Source organism: Lygodium microphyllum, chromosome 26 (genome assembly GCF_053477565.2).
Source record: "Lygodium microphyllum isolate KBCC chromosome 26, Lygodium_microphyllum_v1.1.10, whole genome shotgun sequence".
Lineage (NCBI taxonomy): Eukaryota > Viridiplantae > Streptophyta > Polypodiopsida > Schizaeales > Lygodiaceae > Lygodium > Lygodium microphyllum.
The window spans coordinates 43,179,575-43,204,657 of record NC_141160.1 but is presented as its reverse complement, the minus strand read 5'-3'; the positions used below and the strand labels follow the sequence as shown (position 1 = coordinate 43,204,657).

The window sequence follows — 25,083 nt, the reverse complement described above, 5'->3', positions numbered from 1 at the left end:
AAAAAAAGGCAAAAGAACTCCTAGAAAGGATGTTCCTTCTCCTAAGAAAAGTTCTCAAAAAAAGAAGTAACTTTGCCTCATTGCTTGTAAGCCCTTGTGTGTATAAGTCATGGAGATGACTAAAATGAAAGAGAAAAAGTTTCAAGAAAAAAAAGAATTAGCTTTTCCTCATTGCTTGTAAGCCCTTGTGTGTATAAGTCATGGAGATGCTGAAATGAAAGAGAAAAAGAGTAAAGAAAAGGAAAAGGATATCAAAAGAGGAAACCAGCAATGCATCTCGCTTTTGATGAGTGCCACAATCACCTTAGGTGCATCCGATGGCCTCAGTTGGCCGGCTCCGTGCCTAGCCCCCTAGCCCCTTTTTCTTCCCCCACCTCACACACTTAGAGTGCATCAAGGGTAGGACATACCTAGGGAGGTCACCCTCACATATGGTTAGACATGTCTCTCTAAGCTACACCCACCGCACCTCCCCTATGCATGAATTGGGTCCTCAAGTGTAGGACAACACCCCATGCTTTACCTACAGTCGACCCAACTCCCAGTTCCATTAGCATGGACACAATGCATTGCACTATAAGATAGACACACACTTAGGCAATATGCCTTCATATCCTTTTGAAGTGGATCCAATGCCCTACAACCAATTACCAACTTCGGAGGTCTCGTCACCTACTCAATCCACTATCGACCTCCACAGTCTTCACCATTACTTCAACCTCTCCCCGGCCCTCATAGGCTCTTTGCAGGTGTTCCTTGGCTTCATTGGGCACCTTGTATGCCCCCATTTGCCCCCTTATCCTCAAGATAACCAGCAGGCCCCACTATAGCAACTCATGTTTTTTTGCGCTGGTTTCAAAATTTGGCTCAAAATTCCCATTTTTTCTCATATCTCAAGTATCCGAAACTCGATTTAGGCAAGGTAAGAGTCTAACTTGGGGTTTTGGCACACTTCGAACGTAATGGCGATATCAAATCTGCCAAATTTTTATCTGATCATAGAATATTTTGCAACAGATCTGAGTTTATTTATAGCAAGAAAATATTTTGAGATGCTTTGGGACTTGGTTTAAGCTTCCATAGCTCAATTTATACATGGATTTACTGTGGTACATTGTTTGGGCAGCAAGGTTTTATCAAGGACGGCTTATACATAATGCTCTTTGTTGAGATTCGAGTGTCCTATTGGATGTATTGATGCTTGGTCATCATGGTTTATGCCCGGATATGCTATTTGAGAGCTATTGAGTCTTGATTTGGATGCGGACACTTTGTTGTCAGTTGGGATTTATGCTACCTCGGTTGACAGGTTATTTGACCTTCAGTTTGGTTATGCCTATGGTCTATGGTGCTCCCGACTACTCGGGATGATATACTGATGTATTTGGATGATGCCACCTTGATGTTTATGCTCTCGAATGCTTCTTGAGCAAAGATTAGAGCTCAAATCTTGGTTCACTGTCATTTTCTTTGCAGTTGGCATTTCACTTGACAAGGTTTATATCCCATGCTACCCATTATGGGATTGATATCTAATGTGGATGCTTTTGGGTTCGACTGCAATATGATAGATGGTTGGGCTTGAATCGACTTGCATTTGAGAATTTTGTGGAGTAGTTTTCATTTGGTCAGCTTATCACTTATGCAGCTTGGATGCTATTTGGCCCTTAATGCCCCGATTATGGATCTTGGATTTACTTGGATGCAGATACATGTTTAAGTACTGCTTGCTCCATTGTCTTGACAGTTGGTTATTGAGCTTTCATTGCTCAATGATGCTTAGTTATTTGCGGGTTACTCCTTGATCAGTGGACTTCTTGATAGTGCTTAGGTTTAGCAGTTATGGCTTTGTTGCTTCTATGTGATGCCTAGCTTCTATGCTACTTGGGTTGCTTTTGCCATACAGGTTAGAAAGTAGTTGCTCTTTATGTTTGCCCGCCATCTATGCACTTTGTCTAGTGTCGTGTACTTAACAAAGCCACTTATTTGGATGTTGATGTACAAATGCTTGGGCTTTTCTTCGAGCTTGACTCTTGCAGGATTTTTTGCCTCTTGTCGATCTTGGCTTGACTTGGATTTTCCCAGATGGCATTATGTACTGCAGAGCTATGCTTATGCAGGTTATGGGCTGATTTCATGGCTGAATATCGTATGCTCTTATGACAGATGTCTTATGCTTTACTGTATTGTGGTTGGTTATGCCATGCAGTTCGCTACAACTCTTCTTCATATGGGAGCTTTTGTATCCTTGGTTGATGCCTTTATGTCCTTCCGTCCATTGAGGTTTCATGAGCCTTTGTAGCAAGCTTCTACCACTAATGTACTTGCAAATGATTGTCTTTATGAGCAAGTTCCCTTTGTTGGGACAGCCCGCGGCTCCTTGAGCTCCATGAATGCTATGGATAGCCCTATTCATGATGGCTTGGATTCCTTGTCGTCTTTTATAAATGTATGCTTCCATTGTGGGAATCTTGGGCATGTTAAAAGAAAATGTTTCAGATGGATTAGAGAGTAGCAAAGACAGAGACAGACTTGACATGAGCAGAGAGTCTGAGATACATGAGATGTAGCGGGTGTTACCATTGTTACTAGTAGTGAGGTACATGTTGTTATCCATGATGATCCAGTTGAGCATATACTCCTGTCATCTAGTTTCCCTACAACTTTCTTACTCAGTGATACGGCCTATGCCTTAGATTGGCTATTGGATTCTATGGCATCTTGTCATGTTACTCCACATAGACCATGGTTCTCTACTTACATGGAGTTTGATGGATGCATTTCTTTGGGCCTTGAGTAGACTTATGCTATTCTTGGTATAGAGGACATACACCTAGCTTTGCCTAATGGGACTTCTCTTATGCTTAGGGATGTTTTACATGTTCCCATGCTCAATAAGAGCCTGATTTCTGTCAGTCAGTTGCATGATGTAGGTTACTCTTTTTCTCTTTAGGATAGGTCATAGAAGATCTATCGTAATTACTTGGTTTTGGCCAAAGGTTCTAGAGTTGGTTCTCATTACTCAGTGCATGTCTCTCATGTGGGAGATTCTATGGTTGCAATTATCCGAATACCACTTGCATTGTTATGCAATTATCACCTAGGCCATACGCATCATAGAGAGATGGAGATCTTTGTCTCGTTCAAACTCATTACTGCCTCCTATGTCACTTACAGATCTTGATGCTTGCCCTGATTGTACTCTTGTTCCTTGCACAACCCCCTTGGCTTATGGCGATCGTACAAGGCATGCTCCTCTAGATCTTGTCCATTGTGCAGTATATGGACCTATGCTTTCCCAGTCAGTGGAGTGTCATACTTTGTGACCTTTGTTGATCATGCTACCCACCGTGTTTGGGCTTTTCCATTGGTGCACATTGAGAATGCTGCAGTTATGCTTGACAGGTTTATGGATTTTACTAGTAGCAGGCCTAGGTAATTGCAGATGGATTATGAGAGCCATACTCTCTCTCCCAGCTTTTGGACCTCTTGTCAATAGTATGGCATTGATTTCTTGTCCCCACGATATTATGGGATTGCTCATGGCATGTGTCTGACCTTACAAGCAAAGATTGCTTCTATGCTTACCACAGCTAGGTTATCTTATGGCTTTTGGGTTGAGGCCCTTATGATGGCAATCTACTTGCTTAATAGGACATTGTGTCTGACTTTGGACGGTTTTACACCACATGAGACATGGAGTGGCATGAGACCCTCCTATGATTACTTGAGGATGTTTGGTTGTCAGTCATTTGTATGTATGCCAGATATGCCTATGTCACGCAAATGTATCCTCCTTGGTTATGGAGATGGTAACTTTTAGGCTTCCAAGTTATGGGATTTGGATGCCCAGCAGGTTATATGCAGCCATCATGATGTCTTTTATGAGATGTAGACATCTCTTAAGCCTCTTGATGCACGTTCAATGAGCTTTATGGTTGATGCTATAGCCGTAAGTCAGTCTTCCACTTTGTTGAGGCCGCATGCTATCTTGAGACCCCGTCTGTTGAGATGCTGGCCCTTCTTCTATGAGTGACTTTGGAAAGTCTATGTAGTCTCATGTAACATACCTTGTCCAAGCACGTTTTAGCAATTCATCGAGAAACGATTCTAGGCATCGCCGCTCGATACTCCCATGGAATGTTTCGGGGTTTGTCGCCTAGGGTTTCCCGAGTCCGCCTCGCAACGGAACGTCCACGGCTGAACCCACTAGGATTGACCTGAAATTTGGGTTCCTAGTAGACAAAGTCTCCTGACAGTATCCTAGCATCGGGTTTTTGGACATCCTACTTTACGCAAAGATACCCAATAGAATGGGAAAGGAGAGGAATGTGTTGCTCAGCCTCTCTGCCCATAGAGTACAGTCCCATTTCGGTCCCATAAAACAGCATGAATCGGGTTCTAACTTAACAATACCTAAAGTCATCGTCGGTAAAACCTTGTGAGAAGCCACCCAGTTCTCTGGGACCACCGAGTCGTAGGACGGACCCGTCGGGCATTCTGCCCACCTGCTTCCCTTGATAGCTTTAGTTTTCTAATTTGGTCCTACCACATTTATCTGTCGCATTTAAAATCGGCTTCATTAATTAAGCCTTTTAGGAAACAGGTTCGTTCGCATAATTTACAGCACATACACAAAAACAGAGCACGCAAACATTTTTGGCAAACAAGTTTCTTAATTTATCTTCAAGTTAATCTTTGTCTCCTGCCCATACAAGAGAATTATGTATCCCTTCTATCCAACAAAAGTACATGGTCCAAATCACATGGCACCAAAATTTCCGTCCTTTATCTAGAATAGGATCTTCCAACGCCCTAGACATTGGGCTCATGGGGATCTCCAACTCCATTCAAGGGGTGTCCAGATCTCCACCTGATCCACAAGAGGTCTAGGAGTGAGATGTCATTTCCGTGGTTGACCTTTTCACCACGACCACCATCGGCCTGTAAATCGAGCAGTGCCCTCTCAGGGTTATCCGCGGTGCGATCTTGGAGATGATCCATGCGTACAAAATATCCTTCCCTAATTAATCCATTTAGGAATCAAGCACGATCAAGGCAATCAGTCCTAATAACATCTTCCAGTGAAACATTTCCTTATTTTTCCATGGCTACTTGTCATTACAGATCTTTGCTATGCTTTTTCCATCTAACACAAATACTTCGAATATTTATCCAAATCACAATGCAACAATCAATTGATTGAAAGAAAACATTTAGGATATTGTTCAATCAACCAACAAAACTAATTGTATTTTTCCCAAACAATACAAGAATAGACGCGATAATAATTCCATCGCATATTTGCTCTTCCCCTTGGGATCAAAGAGTGATTCTAAGCAAAATTTACTTAATACTTGTATGCACAATTCCTAATCTTATTCTTTTTACGATTATGCTATCCATAACCCCTGACCGATTGCTCTATCAACGAATTAACCATACGCAACTAAGTGCAATTAACTTCCCTTAATACATACACTTTGCAAACTCCATCTTTCAAATATGTGAAAAGAGGCCTATCTCTTCCCCATGACCTATTCTCATACATCATAGCATGGAGCCTGATGTATCTCATGCGAGAATCAAAGCAAGCATCTATCAATTTAGAAATGCATTGCTTCCGATCGGAACCGTTGTTGGATTGACAGTGATGCCTTTGCCCGAAGCTTCGTTGCTGGTTGTAGGATTGCCATCCGCACACGACGTTCTTCACTTGAAGGCCATCGTCCGCAAGTAGACTCAAGAGATTAAGAAGGTGAAATGGATTTGAGATGGGAGAGCGTAAGAGAAGATAGTTAAGTCGAGGATCGAGATAGAGAGAATTGTGCAGCCTCTCGAGGTAACTCTTCTCTCTCTCTCTCTCTCTCTCTCTCTCTCTCTCTCTCTCTCTCTCTCTCTCTCTCTCTCTCTCTCTCTCTCTCTCTCTCTCTCTCTCTCTCTCTCTCTCTCTCTCTCTCTCTCTCTCTCTCTCTCTCTCTCTCTCAGGGGTATCCTTATCTCTACCTCTCTCTTGCAACCTCTCGAGGTCTCCTTATGCTCCCTTATGCCTCCCCATGCCTCATATTTATAATGAATTAGAGAGGAGGGGATAAGGCTGAGAACGAGAGTGGAGGGGCTCTTGGAAGACTCGGTGATCTAATGCTCAGATCATAAATTTGATGGTTGTATTGTCTCCAAAAGGGGGGTAAAACTTCAAGACACTTGATTAGAAAGCTCTCAGTTGACTCCTTCTTCTTTTCTCTATTCGAAGTGTTATCTGCTGCCTGTAGACTGCGACCACGGCGCGCGCGATTTCGCCAGCCACTTTTCTTTATTTTTTTCCTTTTTATAAAATCTCCAAAACTAACTAAAACATCACTTGTCTTTTCTTTTAAATAACTTTTAGTTCTATCTTTTTAGGATAATATCTAAAATATCTAGAATATATTAGTTTTGCCCAAAATCTAATATTTTTGGACCATCCATACTATACATATTAATACTAGTGATTAATAAGGCTCATAAGTCTCGTTCATGTTGTAACTTTCGTGAGGGGTGGCTACGGTCCTTGTGAATCCGAGGAAATTTTGTATTTACAACTAGATTTTTCTACATATTTTAATTAAATAAAAATTATTAGTTATTAATGTTTGTTAGTTTTTAATCCTAGTTAATCTTTAGTTAGTAATCTTACTAACTTGTTAACTGACTAACTAACTTTCGAACTAACCAACTAACTTTTATTACGTGGAAATATTACATCTCAGTTGTCTCCTATACGCCACGCTGATGCTATGAGCTACTCTGATGCTTATGCATTATAACCTTGCACTCGTGAGTTGTGCTTGCTTCATGAGAAGCATTCTTGGACTGCTCCGTTGTATGGAGTTGCGAAATCACTTATTTCCTGGATATCATGAACTTGGGGATGCTTGACTCTTCTTTCACAAAGGTTCCCGCTTATTGCACAACTCGCTTTCCGATTGGGCTTTGGGTGAGATGTCATGATTCCTCACCTTGTCTCTTTTATTTTTTCTTTGTTTTTTCACTCCCTTGTCCATTGGCCTTTTAGTGGAAGGTTGTTAGGGTAAAAGGCCCTTGGGCCTGCCCGTGTACAGTGGTCGCTCATATTCTTTATTCATATATATATATGATAGTGCAATAAGGTTGTCTACATACTTTTGGACAGCACCTACATTGTGTGTGCTCTTCTCTCCCGCATCTTCCTCTTCTCCTTCTCCACTGCCATTGCATCCCTTTCATGGGGTAAAAGGCCATTGGGGCTACCCATGTACAGTGACCACCCATATTCTTTATTTATATATATATGATAGTGCAATAAGGTGTCTACATACTTTTGGACAGCACCTACATTGTGTGTGCTCTTCTCTCCCGCATCTTCCTCTTCTCCTTCTCCAATGCCATTACATCCCTTTCACTCATTTGTTATTAAGTTGGAACACAAATGAGCATGGTAGTTCAATATGTTCATTCTATAAATCCTTTTCCTCACTTGATGTAGCATACATGATAATCTAACCTTTAGGATTGCAATAATGTTCTCATCGAACTAAATATCAAGATCCACTATAAGATCTTTGCTAAAATTATCAAGATTTTGGTCTAAAGCAACCAAACTACCACTAACATAATGCCATCTACTATAATAAAAGCTAAGAATAAAATTTTAAGTGGCAATCATATATTTACAAGCTTTAGAGTCTTGATCTATCTTACATATAATTTTTTGTCCTAGTGTCCCATCCTTCATCAACAAATTGTATGACATGATCATATATTAGTCTCTTCAATGAAAGCATGGCCTTTGATCTTCTTATCTTAGCATAAGAAAAGAATTCAACAAAATATATTAATAGACATAAACAAAGTAACTTTGCTTAGCCTACTTGAGATATTAGGTTTTAATGTTCTCTGTATCTCAAAAAATATTTTACATCTATAGCCCTCACTAGTAGTTGGACTTGGCAAAGGAGGTCACTCAAAGCTTGAAAAATTGGGTAAAGAAAGGGGGGATATTAATCCCCATTGGCTACGCTACATGGAGACAATATAAGAATGGTCGTTGAAGAATATTCCATTCTCTTCAAGCTGTCTTCTTTCTACCTTTGTATATCTCTTCTCCAATCAAACCATGCATCACATTCATAACAGCAATAACAGACTCGACCAATTGCCATTCCTCAAGATTAGAGGGATAGACATCTACAAGACAAATAAACAAATGTTATAATGAAAAACCTTAAACCAAGTTCAAGAAAAGAAAAACTTTAAGAATCAAATCCTTACAATTTGGTCTATGCATTAGAATATTTGAAGTTCTAGGTTCCATATATAACTCTTTGTGCATAAACACATGTTACACCAATGCCTCTTTTATATGAATCTTATTTACTCCAAGCTTGAAATCTCAAATTCTACCCTTCCAAGCAGAGATGAATGAGCTCTCATATCTTCTCCAATCCATCTTCCATCTTTTTCAAATGAGTTAAACACTAATATAGATGTGATTTGGGAGCTTGGACGCCTTGTTGAATGTCGAATTTCTATATCCATAGCAGAGAGAGAGAGAGAGAGAGAGAGAGAGAGAGAGAGAGAGAGAGAGAGAGAGAGAGAGAGAAAACGACTAAGCTACCACAAAGGAGAGAAAAACACGAGAGGAATAAAAAAAAAGAGAGAAAAAAATAAGTGCCAAGCTCTTTACTAATTTGAATTTAGATTAAACATGACATTATCATTAATCCAGACATATCATTAAATAAAAGTGATCGAGATTGTATATCATTAATGCAAAGAATGTCATAATCATGAATATAAGAGACTAAAAATAGATATTAATAACATGTCGTAATATTATTATGTATGTATCTTTTTGTTTAAAATTTTATTTTTTTAAATAAAACTCTTGTTACGAAGGCTCTGCTCCTATTGGTCTAGCGCACTCTCTCTCTATCACCTAAAATGCATTTTTGAGACCTCAAAACTCCCCTAATGCATGCATTATATTATTGTGTGAAATAATAATAGAGGATGGTGTATTATTTATATATTACAAGAAGTTTAGGGTTTAAGGTATAGTTAATAAGAAAGGTACTTAGAAATGGGGGAGAGAGAGAGAGAGACAAATAGAGACAAAGAGAGGAATAGAGAGGGGGCTAAACACCATCACTTTATAAGCATCGCAATGACCCATGCTTGTGTGGTCCTAGTACAAAGCAATAGTTAATAATGATGGATATTTACATCAACCACCATAAGGTTGGGTCACTTCTTAGTTAGTGGGTTTAGCTTACTTCCTTAAGCACTTTGTAGGGTGCCAAGTCGCTAAAACCTCTAACTTGCATGCTTTATTATTTAAAGATGACCAAAATGGAATATTGTTCCTCTACTTCCATCTCACCCAAATTGCTATTGTTCTTATCATGTCCCACATCCGCATTGCACCTTCATCGAGTTTTCCACCTTGCCCAAAGAGGACCATCTTAGTTGATGTTGGGTATTTCACTCACGCCTCACTTACGCCTACGCTCACAGAGTGTCGGTGATCAGTAGGACACTAGGGCACTTTTTACTCTCGGTAGGAGAGGTTTTTTCCCCCATACTTATGGTATTATTTTGTATGTGCTTATGACAGACACTTACCGTGTTCAGGTGTAAACACCCCCTACAACCCTAAGATTTAAGGGTTGTACCTTGTGCTTTCATCTTACACTCTTTCAGTCTATTGCATTGGGTGTCGTGCTTCACTCTCATACTGTCTACTGAGTTTCTGTGCTGAGCTTCGATCCTGCCTTCATCTCACATTTGGTATCAAAGCCAATGGGCATTGTCCATCAATACACTACTGCTTATACTCCATAACAGAATGGGGTTGTAGAGAGGAAGAATCGGTCACTCATGGAGATGGCTAGATGTATGCTGAAGGCAAAGAGCTTGCCTCATAGTTTTTGGATGGAAGCTGTCATGTGTGCTTGCCATGTTTTGAACAAATGCCCCACCAAAGCTTTGAAGAAAATTACACCTTTTGAGGCTTGGAACAGCTGGAAACCTTCTGTTGGACACTTTCGTACCTTTGGGTGCCTTGCATATACACACATTCCACAGGTACTCAGAAAATAGTTAGATAACAAGGTTGTTAAATGCATTTTTGTGGGTTATAGCAGTGAAAGCAAAGGCTACAGACTCTATGATCCTGTTTCTAAAAAGGTGTTTGTCAGTAGGGATGTACTATTTGATGAAAAATCAGAATTGTCCTTGGCTAGTTTAGACACATATCAGGCTGTCCGTGATGAATTTGAAGGGTTGTTGCCCATTACATTTGGTGATTCAGTTGGAGCTTCAGTAAGTGAACTCAATGTTCAGTCAGCTGCTCCTTTGGAAAATGCATAAAATCAGCCATTGGCTGATCTGAATATTCAGCAAAGTGCTAAAACTAAAATTCAACAAGAGCTTATGCACAGTCAAGAGGCAAGACAAATGCCTAGATGGTATTTACAGACTATGAAAGATAGTCATCTGGATGCATCGATGGCTGGTCGTACTAGAAGGCAAGATCATATGCATGATACTACACATACCATGGAGTTTGTTATGGCAGCAAGCACCCTTGATGATGAGGAGCCTGAATGTTTTGAGGATGCACAATAGAGTGTGCATTGGATGGCAGCAATGCAAGTTGAATTAGATTCTATCACTAAGAATCAAACATGGGATTTGGTGTCTTTGCCATTTGGAAAGAAAGCCATTGGAACAAAATGGGTCTACAAGCTAAAACAGAATGCCATTGACAAATACAAGGCAAGGCTTGTAGCTAAAGGCTATGCACAAAAGAAAGGCATTGACTATGAGGAGACATTTGCTCTTACTTCCCGCATGACAACCATCAAGTCTATGGTTGCTTTGGCTACTCATTATGGATGGATTGTGCATCAGTTGGATATTAAAACTACATTTTTACATGGGGAACTTCATGAGGAAGTATGTGTATAACAGCCCATTGGTTTTGCAATTGAGGGCTTTGAACACTTGGTTTGCAAGCTACTAAAAGCTTTATATGGCTTGAAACAAGCTCCTAAAGCTTGGTATGCAAAGATAGATGTTTTCTTGCTTAGCCAAGGGTTCATAAACAGCTCATCTGAGTCTACCCTTTACGTATGTAAAGAGGGGGGATCCATGTTGATCATTTGCCTTTATGTTGATGATCTCTTGCTTACACGGACACATGCTGATCGGATTTCAACATTTAAACAAAATTTGCAACAAACTTTTGACATGTCAGACTTGGGGTCTTTGCATTATTACTTGGGCATTTAGTTCATACATGATGCTAGAGGTATTGGATTATCATAATCAAAATACATTGGTAAACTTCTTGAGAAGTTTGGCTTACAGGATTGCAAGCCAGTCTGTATACCAATGGAACCTGGACTAAAGCTGTCATTACATGATGATAGTGATTTGTTTGATATACACACATATGCTCCAGTAGTTGGATGTTTTATTTACCTATGCAACACTAGGCCGAACATACAGTTTGTAGTTTCAGCCCTAAGCATATATATGCATCAGCCACGCATGTCACATTGGCAAGTTGTTAAGCGTGTCTTCCGTTATTTGCAGGGTACTAGATCTCTTGGATTGCTTTATGCCAAGGGGGGACCATTGCAGTTACATGCTTACAGTGATTTTGATTGGGCTAATGATTATGATTCATGTCACTCCACTAGTGAAAATTGTTTCTTTCTTGGCTCCTCTTGAATATCTTGGCTTAGCAAGAAATAGTCCATTGTTGCCACATCGTCATGTGAAGCTGAATACAAGGCAGCTTTCACTACCACAGTTGAATGCGTATGGATTAGACGCTTGCTAGTTGATCTGGATGTATCTGTTATGGAGCCTACTCCTTTGTTCACTGGCAGTCAGAGTGACATTGCAGTCGCACGGAACCCCGTGTTTCATGCACGCATGAAACACATTGAGATACATTATCACTTTGTCGGAGAGAGGCTACATGCAGGTGATATCAGCCTTGTATATTGTCCTACCACCAGTAATGTGGCTGACATCTTCACCAAAACTCTTCCTTGTGAAAAATTTGAAGCATTTCGCCATACTTTAAATTTGATCTCCTTTGGTGACAGATGATCCTTGTACTCTTGATCACTCTTCACTCCAAGGGGGTTTGTTGGGTATTTCACTCACGCCTCACGCCTATGCTCACATAGGAGTGTCGGTGATCAATAGGACACTGGGGCACTTTTTACTCTCGGTAGGAGAGGTTTTTTTCCCCTAGACTTATGGTATTATTTTGTATGTGCTCGTGACACACACTTACATGCACTTATCGTGTTCGAGTGTGAACACCCCCTACAACCCTAAGGTTTAAGGGTTGTACCTTGTACTTTCAACTTACTCTCTTTCAATCTATTGCATTGGGTGTCGTGTTTCACTCTCATACGGTCTACTAAGTTTCTGTGCTGAGCTTCGATCCTGCCTTCATCTCACAGTTGAAATCCCACCACCAAACTCGATTACTTCCACCCATCTTCTCAACTCACTCTACAAACTTCGCACCTCTACACAATCCTAGAGGAGATGTTTGACGGTTTCAACATGTCTCTTGCACCACATAATTCCAAAATCCTCCTCAATTTGCTTATCCTTTCTCTTATAGGAGTTTATTTGAGAGTATTTTCCATAGAAGTAGAGTGAGTAATTTGGATGAGACGTATGCCCAAACTATTCTTACCCTCCTTTTTCATGTTCTCATCTTAGTGCAAGGATAGCTTGCCTTCCATTATCTATACATCTTAGATATGTATCTCCTATCACCATCGATAAAATCCGTTACTTTGCAACAAGCAACTTACCCTACCTTTTTGGGGACACCCAAGTGGTTGAGCTACCTTAACAATGTAAAATGTTAGCCACTCTTCATTATGATGATTCAAAACTTTACCCACCTATCAAGTCTCTTATTTATTCAAACCTAGCCAGTGTTGAATTTCCCGTATTGTGAGCCAACACAGGTGATCTATATCCCAAATGTCCTTCAATTTGCCAATGCCTAGAGCATAAAGTTTCCTTGAAAGTCTTGGGTTTCCACTTATTGTTGTCATCACATTTTCAAATGCTTCATGGCTCCTCTTCCATTATCTTTGCCACACCATTATGTCCCCTTAAATTGACCCTTCCAAACTGAGGTAGTCATTGTGCTATCTCTAATTTCGATACCTTGACCTTGATAGCATTACATATAAGGACATCCTAGTAGTTTAGTTTAGGCTCACTCAAGATTCTACTACTTACCAGCCAAAACTTTATTGAACCCATGGTTGTTGAGTATCAAGTCTTCTGACTAGAAATCCTAGTCTATCAGCCTTGTCCTTCACCCTTTCTAGGCTCATCTCACCTTCCAAATTGTGTGATATGTTATTGTAAGACCATTTGCAATGCTCTTGCAAGCATCCATATTACTTGATTGAGACTCGAATCTCCTCTTCCATTATCTTTGATGGCCATTGCACCTTCTTAAATTTGCCCTTCTGAATTGAGACCAACCATTGTGTTGGCTCTACATCTAATACCTTGACCTCCAGAGCATTACACATAAGATACGAACATCCCAACAACTCAACTTGGACCATACCCCACCCAATATTTTATTACTTACCAACCAAAACTTTATTACGCTAGCCAGTGGTTGTTGAGTATCAAGCCTTTTGACTAGTTGAAATACTAGTCTATTTGCCTTGTCCTTCAACATTTCTATGCTCATCCCATCTTCCACCTTAGGTGCTATGACTAATTCCCACACTATTGAATGCCATTGGTAGGTGTCATTGTATATCCATAAGAAGGCCGTAAATACCTTTTCCAATTCTCCCTACTTAGCGTTATTGGAGATGAACATGCTTGTCCCAAAGACAATAATTGGCATTAATATTGAGGACTAAATAGCGAACAGCTTCAGATTGCGGAATTTTGATCCTAACCCATTGAGCCACGAGCAAATCTTGCCATTGCAGGCCATCCCAGTCTTTCCCAGAGAATCTCAATCATCTTGCAGTGTTCTCCATCCATTGCTTGGGTATCAACATCCATGTCTTCCTGAAATCTCTTGCAACAATTCACTAAAAAAGCAATTGCAACCTCGGCCTTCCACCAGTCATTTTAATACCCTGCTCCTTGATTACCTTCTATCTACTTCTTCCCTCACTGTTCTACATCACTCCACCTCTTGTGAGTCCCCAAGGCATGCAGCATGCATGGAAACCTTTGGGGCCTACTACATGTCATTGCAGAGCAATGACCTTAATTTGCTTTAATGTGTGCTTAAATTAAAGCCACTTCACAGGGGGGTTTAGTCAGCTGCCACAAATCTATTAAGAACATGTTCCCACCAGCACCTCGTTTGCGGCCAGGAGGCCAAACTGTTTTGCAAATCTGCAAGTACCCATGGCGTCTAGGCCCACAACTGATTTCCAGATCTGAAACTAGTTCAAGCCAGAGGTTTAAGGCATTGCCCATTACAGTTCACAACCACCTTTTTTTGTTTTTTTTTTTTTTTTTGAGCTGGGTGCCTAAACAGACTCAAAGGCGGAACCCTGTGCCACCAGCTTATGATTTCGCTACTTCCTTCAGAACCAAGATCCTTGGAAGACTCCTCCCAATGAGTGGAGCGTGGGTAGGCACCTAGCACCTCGATGCAGGGGTCCAAGTAGTGATGGACTCTCACCAGCTAAAACCACCGATCCCTGCGGGTTCCCTCAAAGGGATGCCATACTCCAAGGTTGGGCGTCGGCCCAAAGGTGGTGTCCCGTCGCACTCAAGCAAACACTGCCTCCCAACAGCATTCGCTTGCTTCAGCGAGGTGGTGCCATCATTAGTACAAGTACGAGCTTGCGCACAAGATCGCAAAGGGAGGATATTGTCATCTCCCTACCCGCGAAGGGTAGGGATCACGAATATAATGCTTCCAAGTAACTCGGCGTCACCTCACCGAGGAATGCTACCACGAGGCAATGCCCCGGGACCACATTCCTCAAGTGCGGACGAGTGCTCACCTAGTTGGGCAAACACACCCCGCTGATCTCCCCACCAAGGAGTAGCGTAGCTTTATCCTTTAAGGTACACCCTCGGGACAACAGGTCGCAAGTTTCACATATAATACCCGAAATGTGCCTACCGCGTTCATCGGTCAACGCAGGACAGGAAAGCAGGATGTGTGCATAAGAGGTTCCTCCTTCGTGAGAGCTACATAGAGGGCAAGTTTGCTGACGAGAATGTCGATAGCTATCAACCATCTTCACCCCTCCAACCCATGCTAAGCACAGAAACCTTTCCTCAGAAGCCTTGACGTTCTCCGATAGGTTAGTGCGAAAGAGAGAATTCCTTGAGCATTTGAACTTGTTCTCATTATAGGAGGGGAGTCTCACACACTCGTGTTGCCGTTCCCATTTCATCCAGACATGATATCTTACAGTGAGTAGAGGTGCTTCAGGGACGTACTTTTCTAGCCAACGCACGGTCATGGAAGCCCAGGTCCATTTGTGGACTCTTTTAGTACATGACGGAGGTTTCAAGAGCTCACAAATCCACGTCCTAACCCCTGGGTACTTTTTGAAGGCACGTGCACGTTGCTCACCGCAAAATGTTGGAATGGGGGGGATATTGAATTCCTTATGTAAGGTGGATGCTCCGACCGCTGTCGATTTAACCCCTTTGCCCAAGATCCACTTCATCCCCGTGACAGCCATTGTCTCCAACGGCTGAAGGAGTATCTGACCATGCCCTCCCATAATTTCGGCACCGTACGTCAAGATCAGTAACACGCACGCCTTGAAAACATTGGGTCTTTGTCCACATGGGGGTCAAGCGGGAAGAGAGGAATGCTTGATAAGCATGAAGGGTCTTACGGCCCTTCTCAATCCTCTCCCAAATTATTGTTTCAATCAAGAACTCACTATCTAGCACGATGCCCAGATAGGTCTCTCTCACAGACCTCGATCCGTTCTGCCCCTAGGTGGAGTGGTCCATCTCTCAAAGCTTGCAAGTCGCCAAAGAAGACCATGGCCTTAACACTTTGATAAGCCAAAACTCATTCCCCACTTGGTAGCCCACTCGCTCAACCGATTCAATGCTTCTTGCAACTTCTCGACGGACTCTACAAGGAGAATCAAATCATCTGCAAAAAGTAGCCCTTAAATTTTCTCATGAATACCAAAAAGCGCTAACTCCGAATCCGTCACCCTCGTTTATGATATCATTAATAAATATGTTAAAGAGGGTGGGGGACCCGGGGCATCCTTGGCGTACCCCTTGCTTCATTGAAATGGCTTCGGACAGGTCTCCTACCCTCACCCTCATCTCTGAAGCTTGGTACAACCCCTCTATGAACCGTATGCAACGATCTTCCACTCCGCAAGCTCGCAGCTTGCAAAACAAAGCTTGGTGCAGCACAGTGTCGTATGCCTTTTTGAAATCGATGAAGGCGACATAGGTGGATTTGCCCTCCACACGACACCTCTTCACAATCTTTTCAAGGCATGCAACTTGTCGGATACACTACTTGTGCTCCCGAAATCCGGCTTGTGCTTCGAGGAAGAACTTGCAGCTCTCTAAGACCTTATAGACCCTCCACAGTTGAGGTTAGCATTTTGAGCAGCAACTATATCAAAGATATGCCACGGTAATTGTCGGGATTGGTAAGATCACCCTTCTTCGGGATGGACACCACAATGGATGACTCCAACGCCTCCAAAATCTTGCCATCTTCAAAAATCGTGTTCAATACCTTCAACATTGCTATCCCATAGGGGGACTTCAGGATTTCCCTCTGTCCATGACATCCATTGTCCTTGTATGTGATCTTGAAGACCTCTGGGGCGTGGGGGGGGGGGGGGGGGATGCTCACACATGCATACATCTTTGTAATGTAGGTCTTTTTTGGGGCTTAGAGGCACAGCAGTGTCAAATTATATGTCACATTTTCAAAAATCTTCAGCCATTCCTTTGAAACCAATTGCATGTGAGAATATTATCCCAGACTCTTTCTCCAAAGCTCTCAGAGACTCAAACCCCATCTTCCGTTTTTCTCCGGCTCACATACACACACACACACTCTCTCTCTCTCTCTCTCTCTCTCTCACTTCTTTACTCAAATTGATCACAAACGAGAAGCAAATTCTCTAAATTTTTCTCACTCATGCACATAAGAAGAATACTATCCAACTCTTTTGACCACCACAAAGAGCACACCGTATTAAAAGACCATAAAACATACCATTATGCAATCTTCCGTTTCCTCCACGGCAAAATCCAAAAGAGGATGATCCAGGGAAATTAGCAGACGCACTTAAGCAGCTGACTTGTAGAACCCAAAAAGAATGATACATCGAGAAGAACCCGAGATGTGCATGTGTCGTCTAAACCCACCCATCAAACAAAAATTACAATTGCAGAGCAGGAGGAAGCTACACGCTCCGATCTACAACTGCTCTTGAAATTATATCGAAGAAGCGAGAGAAAACACTCAAATTACATTTCCAAGATTATAATCAAGGAACAGTCATATAAAATTCCACAAACAGTACGGAAATCCAAGATGACATAAAACTCGATCAAACTTCATGAGTTTAGCAGACTGGACAAAATATGGAAGGTTCCATCAACTTCGAGGAGACAATTCAGATAACAAAAAATATAGAAAACTCAGAATATGAGGACTTGATGTTGAATTGGTTAATCAAAAAGTTTACAACACAAACAAAATTGGCCTAGAAATTAATGGCCTACAGTCTCTAACAACTTACTGAACGACATCTCGGCGTCTGAGATCATGCTACAGGAACCAGAAAGTGTAATGATTTAGTCAACCTCCTCCATCTTGCTTCCCTCTGCCTCTGCATCCTCGCCTCCCATATCATCATCAATTTCAGCAGACACACCAGCGTCTTCATCTATACTGAGGCCAAGCTTAAGCATGCGGTGAATGCGGTTACCAAAGGTGTTGGGGTCATCAAGACTGAAACCAGAGGTGAGCAGCGCAGTCTCAAACAGTAACAAGACAAGGTCTTTAACCGACTTGTCATTCTTGTCAACATCGGCTCTCTTCCTCAGCTCCTCCATGATGGGATTCTCAGGGTTGATCTCCATTGTTTTCTTGCTTGACATGTAGCTAGACATGCTACTATCGCGCAGTGCCTGTGCTTTCATTATCCTCTCCATATTTGCTGTCCAGCCATACTCACCAGTCACCAGGCAGCACGGAGAATCAACCACACGGTCAGACACAACTACCTTCTCAACCTTGTCACCAAGAATATCCTTGACTACCTTGCACAAAGGCTCAAATTTGCTCTTCAACTCCTCTTTCTTCTTCTTCTCTTCCTCAGAGTCCTCAAGTTTCAGCCCTTCTTTTGTGGCTGAGACCAGCTTCTTTCCATCAAACTCTTTCAATTGACCCACTGCATACTCATCAATGGCATCCACCATAAATAGAACTTCGTACCCTTTCTTCTTCAACTTCTCCAGGAAGGGCGAGTTTTCTACAGCCTTCTTGCTCTCACCAGTGATGTAGTAAATATCACTCTGACCTTCCTTCATTCTCGTCACATAGTCCTTCAGGCTTGTCATTTCATCTCCACTCTTAGTAGAGTGGTATCTCAGCAACTCAGCCAGCTTAGCTCTATTTTGGCTGTCCTCATGGATGCCGAGCTTGATGTTCTTGGCAAAAGACTCGTAGAACTTGGTGTAGTCTTCTTTATTCTCTGCAACCTCAAAGAACATCTCAACACACTTCTTCACAAGATTCTTCCTGATAACTTTCAGGATTTTGTTCTGCTGCAACATCTCACGGGAAATGTTAAGCGGCAGATCTTCAGAGTCCACAACGCCCTTGACAAAGCTCAAATACTCAGGAATGAGCTCTTCACAGTTATCCATGATGAACACCCTGCGCACATAAAGCTTGATGTTGTTCAGCTTCTTCCTAGTATCAAACAGATCAAAAGGAGCTCTTTTAGGGACAAACAGGACAGCCTTGAACTCCAGCTGCCCTTCCACAGAAAAGTGTTTCACAGCAAGGTGCTCCTCCCAGTCGTTGGTCAGACTCTTGTAAAAAGCGGCGTACTCATCCTTCGTGATCTCTTCAGGCTTCCTCATCCAAATAGGCTTCTGTTTGTTCACAAGAGACCACTCGTGAGACACTTCCTTGACCTTCTTCTTCTTTTTCTTCTCCTTCTCCTTGTCTTCATCTACTTCCTCAAGTTTTCCCTCTTCCTCTTCTTTGTCTTCCTTCTCTTCTTCATCTTCATCATCCGACACCTCTTTCGTGGTGGTCTTCTCAGTCCACAAAGAGATGGGATAGCTGATGAACTCAGAATGTTTCTTAATCAAGTCTTTCAACCTCCTCTCATCAAGGTACTCAAGCTGCACCAAATTTAACCATAATTCAGAAGGTGAGTTAAAAGGCCAAAACAAGCGCCCAGCCCAGTAGGGTGGAACCACGGCCGACATGACGTACAAATTCAAGACTCGTCAAAGAGCACGAAGACGTACGACATAAAAGGAAATAACAGCATACCTGGTCTTCCTTCAAGTAAAGAGTAATCTTTGTTCCCCTGCCTAGAGGCTCTCCAGAGTCACGGGTAACAGTAAAGGAACCGCCGGCCTGAGACTCCCAAATGTACTGCTCGTCGTCATTGTGCTTGGTCGTAACTACCACCTTCTCTGCCACAAGATACGCAGAATAAAACCCGACACCGAACTGGCCGATCATGCTGACGTCTGCCCCGGCAGCCAGGGCTTCCATGAATTCCTTAGTACCGGATCGGGCTATAGTACCGAGATTGTTGACCAGATCTGGAGCCAAAACCGCCAAAGCCGCCATAGGCAGAACATTATTTGCTATGTCAAACCGAATTGATGAGAACAAACAGAAGACGTGCCAAGAATCCGTTTAAATACTTGCAGTTCGCATGCGTGGCACGGAAATACGTCTTACCTGCTTTTGTCATGCCAATACCGCTGTCGATGATGGTCAATGTGTTGGTCGCCTTGTCTGGAATGATGTGAATGAAAAGCTCCGGCTGAGAGTCGAGCTTGCTCTTGTCAGTCAAGCTCTCAAACCGGATCTTGTCAAGCGCCTAAAACAGCAGAGCGAAGCAACAGAAGGAAGTTAGTAAGACAGCTCCAGACACAAGCCAAAACAGAGAAAGACAGACTTACATCAGAGGCATTGCTGATAAGCTCACGGAGGAAAATCTCCTTGTTGCTGTAGAAGGTGTTGATGATGAGGCTGAGGAGCTGGTTGATTTCTGCCTGGAAGGCAAAGGTTTCGGTCTCAGCCGCCATGGCAAGTCTGCGCGGAAGAAAACAGGCAGTGAGATAGGGAAAGATGAGATCTCTGGGGTAAAATGAGAAGGAAGAATACTGATAGTAGTCGCGTGGGGTGGAAGGATACTGGCAACACGCTTCTTCTTGAGTAGGAGAAGGGGTTAAAGAGAGCGGCGGACCAAGCGTTCTAGAAAGTTCCGCAGCCCTTGCTTCTCAAGAACGTCGATCGAGTTAGGTCTAGCTTGAAACCATAAAACCCTAACTCCTTTTTCCTTCCATTTTCCATTTCCAAAAATATTGTAAATTATTGCGAAGCTTGCGATGTATTTTTTTTCCAAACATAATTATTTTTTGAAGGCACGCTACGTGCACAAATATATGAATTTCAAGCTTTAATATTTCCAAAGAAAAGCAAGGCCAGGTACTCTTCATGCAACCCAACTCTAAGGCTTCATTCAATTAGTGGTTCGCATGCTCAAAACATTGTCCATGCTCTCTCAAAACACAGTAGACAATATCATAGATAGATAGAACAATTCAAAGGTGACAATGCCTTTGCCCCTTGCACCGAGCAGTGAACTGTAGCATAGCCTATGAAGGAAATCAAAAAGTACACAAATAATTATAAAACCATTCAAAAAAATTTCTTTTCCAGAAAGGGGCATTTGTAGTAAGAATTGGAACATCCGTGACATTATGTAACGGTGATGTCCCCATGTTTTCTCCACATGAATGGTTCCGACGATCACACTTTTTAAGCTTTCTTTTACCTAAAACGAACACTTATCAATGGAGACTTGTATCAAAGAAGAATTGAAATGAAATAGAAAATATAAATCCAATTACCCAAATTAGAAGAAGGTGCACAAGTCTCAACTCCATCAAACACAATAACATCAAGGTGCAATTGATGCACCCTAACTAGGCATGAAAGATCCAAGAATTCATGATGCTCCCAATATCATGGGATGTACAAAGAATGTATTTTTTGAATTTGGAATGCTTCTAGATTGAAAGAATCCAAGTATGGGAGAGTTGGTAGACACTTGATAACGCAAGCAAGGCTCTTATGCATAATGAGATCTAACAATCAATGTGTATTATTCCTGGAGATGCTATTGAGCTTTTTGGTGCAAGGTAATATGTGTAAATAAGTAAGAGAAGTAAGAGAAGTAAATAAATGAAAAAATGTGAGATGTTGAGCACAGCAAGGAGTGCATAAATAAGTAAGAGAAGTCAATTTTTAGAAAGTTGACCCTATTGATAAACATTTGTGAAATCATTTAACCCATCTAAAGCAAAGCTAGATGAAAATTCTCATTGCAAAATGCATCACTATTAAAAACCAATTTTCAGAAGAACATGCGATCCAACTTAACATTAAATAATAACTCTATTTGGTGAAATCAACAATAAAATGTATACATAGAGATAATCTTACTTACAAAAGTTTCATGATACAAATATTATTTATGAAATTAAAAATATTATTTTGATGATGTGATTTGTAGAATATTTTAAAAATTACAAAGGCATGTCTTAAGAAGCATATGTAATTAAACACCAATCCCCATTTTCGAAAGCGACACAATGATTGCAAAACAATGAAATTCAAAAGGGCAATAAGATGTGAAAACAACATAGAGATATTCACAACTATTTAGAAGGAGTCAATTTCATCACTTAATTCATTTGTAAATTCTAACTCATTAGTGTCAACAATCCATTAAACCTAGCAACATACAATTTTAAAGATGCAAGTTCCTTTTTTAAAAACATAACTTGCTCAATATTATCCTCGTTTGACCAAAGTGTTTGTCTCACTCTCTAATCTTGTTGAATCATGCTTCCCTCTCTTCAACATGCTATCCACCAATTGCCTTGTTTCATACACCCCCTCTACTATACCTTTCAACTCATAGTGCAACACTCCAACAATGCTATGGGGGCAAAGATATGCACTTCACAACTCCTGCAAAACATCATGTAGGCATGTAGTTTGTATTTGTATCTCCTTTGAAAAACATTACATGAATTGGCCTAATTGATTTGTAAATTCCTCAGCTTTAGCATCAACTTTTCAAAAACTCCAAGGGAAAGAACTACTATTCATCATCTTTGTAGTTCTTTGACGCTTGGAGATGCAAGGTTGTGAATTTCACATTGCCTCATCTATTGGTCACGGGTGCATCATCCCCTCCTCCAATGGCATAAAAGACATGGACCTGAGAAACATGTATATACAACATTTTTAAACACATCTCAGAACAACACATTGAAACCTTATATAGAGAAGTTAAGTAGAGCTTTGAACACAAAAATGTTCAAGAAATGCAAACAAAGATGAAAATAGTATATACCCTATTGAACGGCACTAAGAAGGTAAGTGTCATCTAGACATGGTTTTTCCAGCATCTTTCACATTACACGCATTCATTGACTTGGGAGACATTGCAAGCACTAGTTTAGACATTGCAACACGCATAATAGGATAGAGGATTGCCCACACTCCATCGCCATGCAAAAGGCTAATCAATACAACAAAACCCAACAATTATACATATCTAATTAAGAAAAAGGAGACGAAGTTGACACAAGACATGCAACTTCGTTGTGCTTATGACAGACATGTAAACAAAAGCATAATTAATTGTAAGATGCCCTCTAAAACATCTTCTAATTTGCTTTCATAGTGAAAATCCTTTACACATGATGCAAATTGAAAATTGTTTGAATCAAAACACAAAGGAAAAACACAATATCATCTAAAACCAAACTGGGTATAAGGTGAAATGCCTACAACTTGACAATGGAGGTGAGTATGTATCTAAAGCCTTCGAGCAGTTTTGTGATGAGAGGGGCATTAAGAGTTAGTTAACCACTCCCCATACACCCCTTCCCCCTAGAATAGTATGGTTGAGCGCATAAATAGAACAATTCAGAAGAGTGTCCATAGTATGCTTAGCCAGGGAGGCTTACTGCAGCACTTTTGGATTGAGGCAGTTAGTAATGCCGTACATTAAATTAATTGATCCCCATGCACTGCTCTTGACCATCATGTTATAGAGGAGGTATGGTCTGGAAAACCTCCATCATATGCTCATTTGCATGTCTTTGGTTGTGAGGCTTTCTACCATGTTCCCAAGGATAAGTACAATAAGTTGGATCCTAAGTCAATGAAATGCATCTTTCTTGCTTATGGGGATATAGATGAGATTAGCTATCGCCTATGGAATCTGCAGGCTTGGAAGATAATTTGCAACCATGATGTTATTTTCCATGAAGAGAAAATGCATAAGCAACCTAAGCAAGTAGCTGAGGTATGTATAGTGATATTTCAAGAGGAGCCTCCTATTATTGTATAGGCTGTCTAGTTGGTCTCTAGCAACTAATACTCTAGTCCCCTATGACCATGATGTTAGACATGATGTACAAGCCCCACAACTAGTCTACTAGAGATAGACGTCACCCTAATTGATTTTGTGCCTCCATGGATTGTGTCATGGTGACAGATAATACTGGTGAGCCTCTTACTTGTGATGAGGCTATGCATAGAGGTGATAGTCACTCATGGGAGAGGGTCTTGTAGTCAAAGTATGACTCACTATTAGAAAAAGTCTGAGACAGTTCAATGCCATCAGACCCAAACTTGATGTTGTGGCATTTCTTTCCAATAACACCACCTCTTGAAGATCTCTACATTTCTTGGCCAAAGCATTCAAACCCTCATCACCAATCCAATTGGATTTCCAACCATCCAAAAGAAGCATTTTGAGCCTTTTGAAGCCATCAGCAATTGCTTTTTTAATGATAGTCTCCTTTTCTTTTCCTACCTTTGATTTTCATGTAATGTGTCCTAGTAAAAATATGCCATTGAAAATAAAATTCATGCCCAATCATTCATGACATTGAGAAGAAATGCAAATTTGGATCCATGCGATACAATCAAACAAGCGATGCTCCACTCAAAAAAATGAATGCATTGGAAAATGGTGCCTAGCCTATCTGCATGTGCCTGTGCATCATGCAAGATGCAAACATAATTCCTCCCCACCCACCCAAAATCTCACAATCACTCAAGAAAATAACGGTCCTCAAAATATTGACCGTGAGAAAATAACCCATCTCACAGCTGGCAATGTCCTTCACGACCCCCAAACTCTCCCAACCACCTTTCCCACTCAACCAGAAATTCCTATTTGAGTGATGAAAATCCCAACTCTCATGCATGCAAAAAACAGTGTGTGCACAGTGAAAGGTGCTCTCTCAAGTGTGCATGCATCTAAGATTTACTACATATAGCTGTAATGGGCCCTCATGCTGTACTAGTGCTCAATGATGGTGCAAAACATGTGTTAGCCCAACCTTTTGCATGGAAGTAATTTATAAAAATTAAGAGACAACCCCCGAGTGTAGTGTATCCAACAAGTGCAATGTGACGTGCTCATGAACCCATAAATCCTCATGATGTGCAAAAGTCTAGGCAAGAAAATCATACCTGTTCCAAGATGTTTAGCATCTACTAGCAAACTCTAGCTCCAACCTATCTAAAAAAATACCAATCTTGACCAAGGCTATCAAGTTTCCATACTCAAAAATTCAAACAAAATGACAAAAACAAATCTTAAGCTATATAAACACAGGAAATCCAGCTACAAAACAAACAATCACACAAACATCTAATCTAGCAAAATCCAACCTATCTACAATTTTACTAGGGTTTTCAGTTTTTGCACAAAAACTCTT

General features: G+C 41.2%; 1 protein-coding gene across 2 annotated transcripts; it reads right to left on the bottom strand.

The window, feature by feature from the left end:
- Nucleotides 1–17,702: 17,702 nt before the first annotated feature.
- Nucleotides 17,703–20,610, bottom strand: LOC148013198 (heat shock protein 81-1). Of its 2 annotated transcripts, none has more exons than XM_087668623.1 (5): nt 20,465–20,610; nt 20,230–20,362; nt 20,006–20,147; nt 19,586–19,863; nt 17,703–19,431 (listed from the first exon to the last, which is right to left on the bottom strand). In XM_087668623.1, exons 2-5 carry the CDS (start codon nt 20,353–20,355, stop codon nt 17,869–17,871), a joined length of 2,109 nt encoding a protein of 702 aa, XP_087524749.1. In that variant the 5' UTR covers nt 20,356–20,362; nt 20,465–20,610; the 3' UTR covers nt 17,703–17,868. The 2 variants fall into 2 exon arrangements, with proteins under 2 accessions (XP_087524749.1, XP_087524748.1); XM_087668622.1 differs by having other exon boundaries at nt 20,435–20,586.
- Nucleotides 20,611–25,083: the final 4,473 nt, after the last annotated feature.

Coding starts and splice junctions, on each gene's coding strand:
- LOC148013198 (XM_087668623.1), bottom strand. CDS start 20,355: ATGGCGGCTGAGACCGAAACCTTTGCCTTCCAGGCAGAAATCAACCAG. Junction 20,148..20,229: donor TTATCAGCAATGCCTCTGAT/GTAAGTCTGTCT, acceptor CTGCTGTTTTAG/GCGCTTGACAAGATCCGGTT. Junction 19,864..20,005: donor TATTGGCATGACAAAAGCAG/GTAAGACGTATT, acceptor TTTTGGCTCCAG/ATCTGGTCAACAATCTCGGT.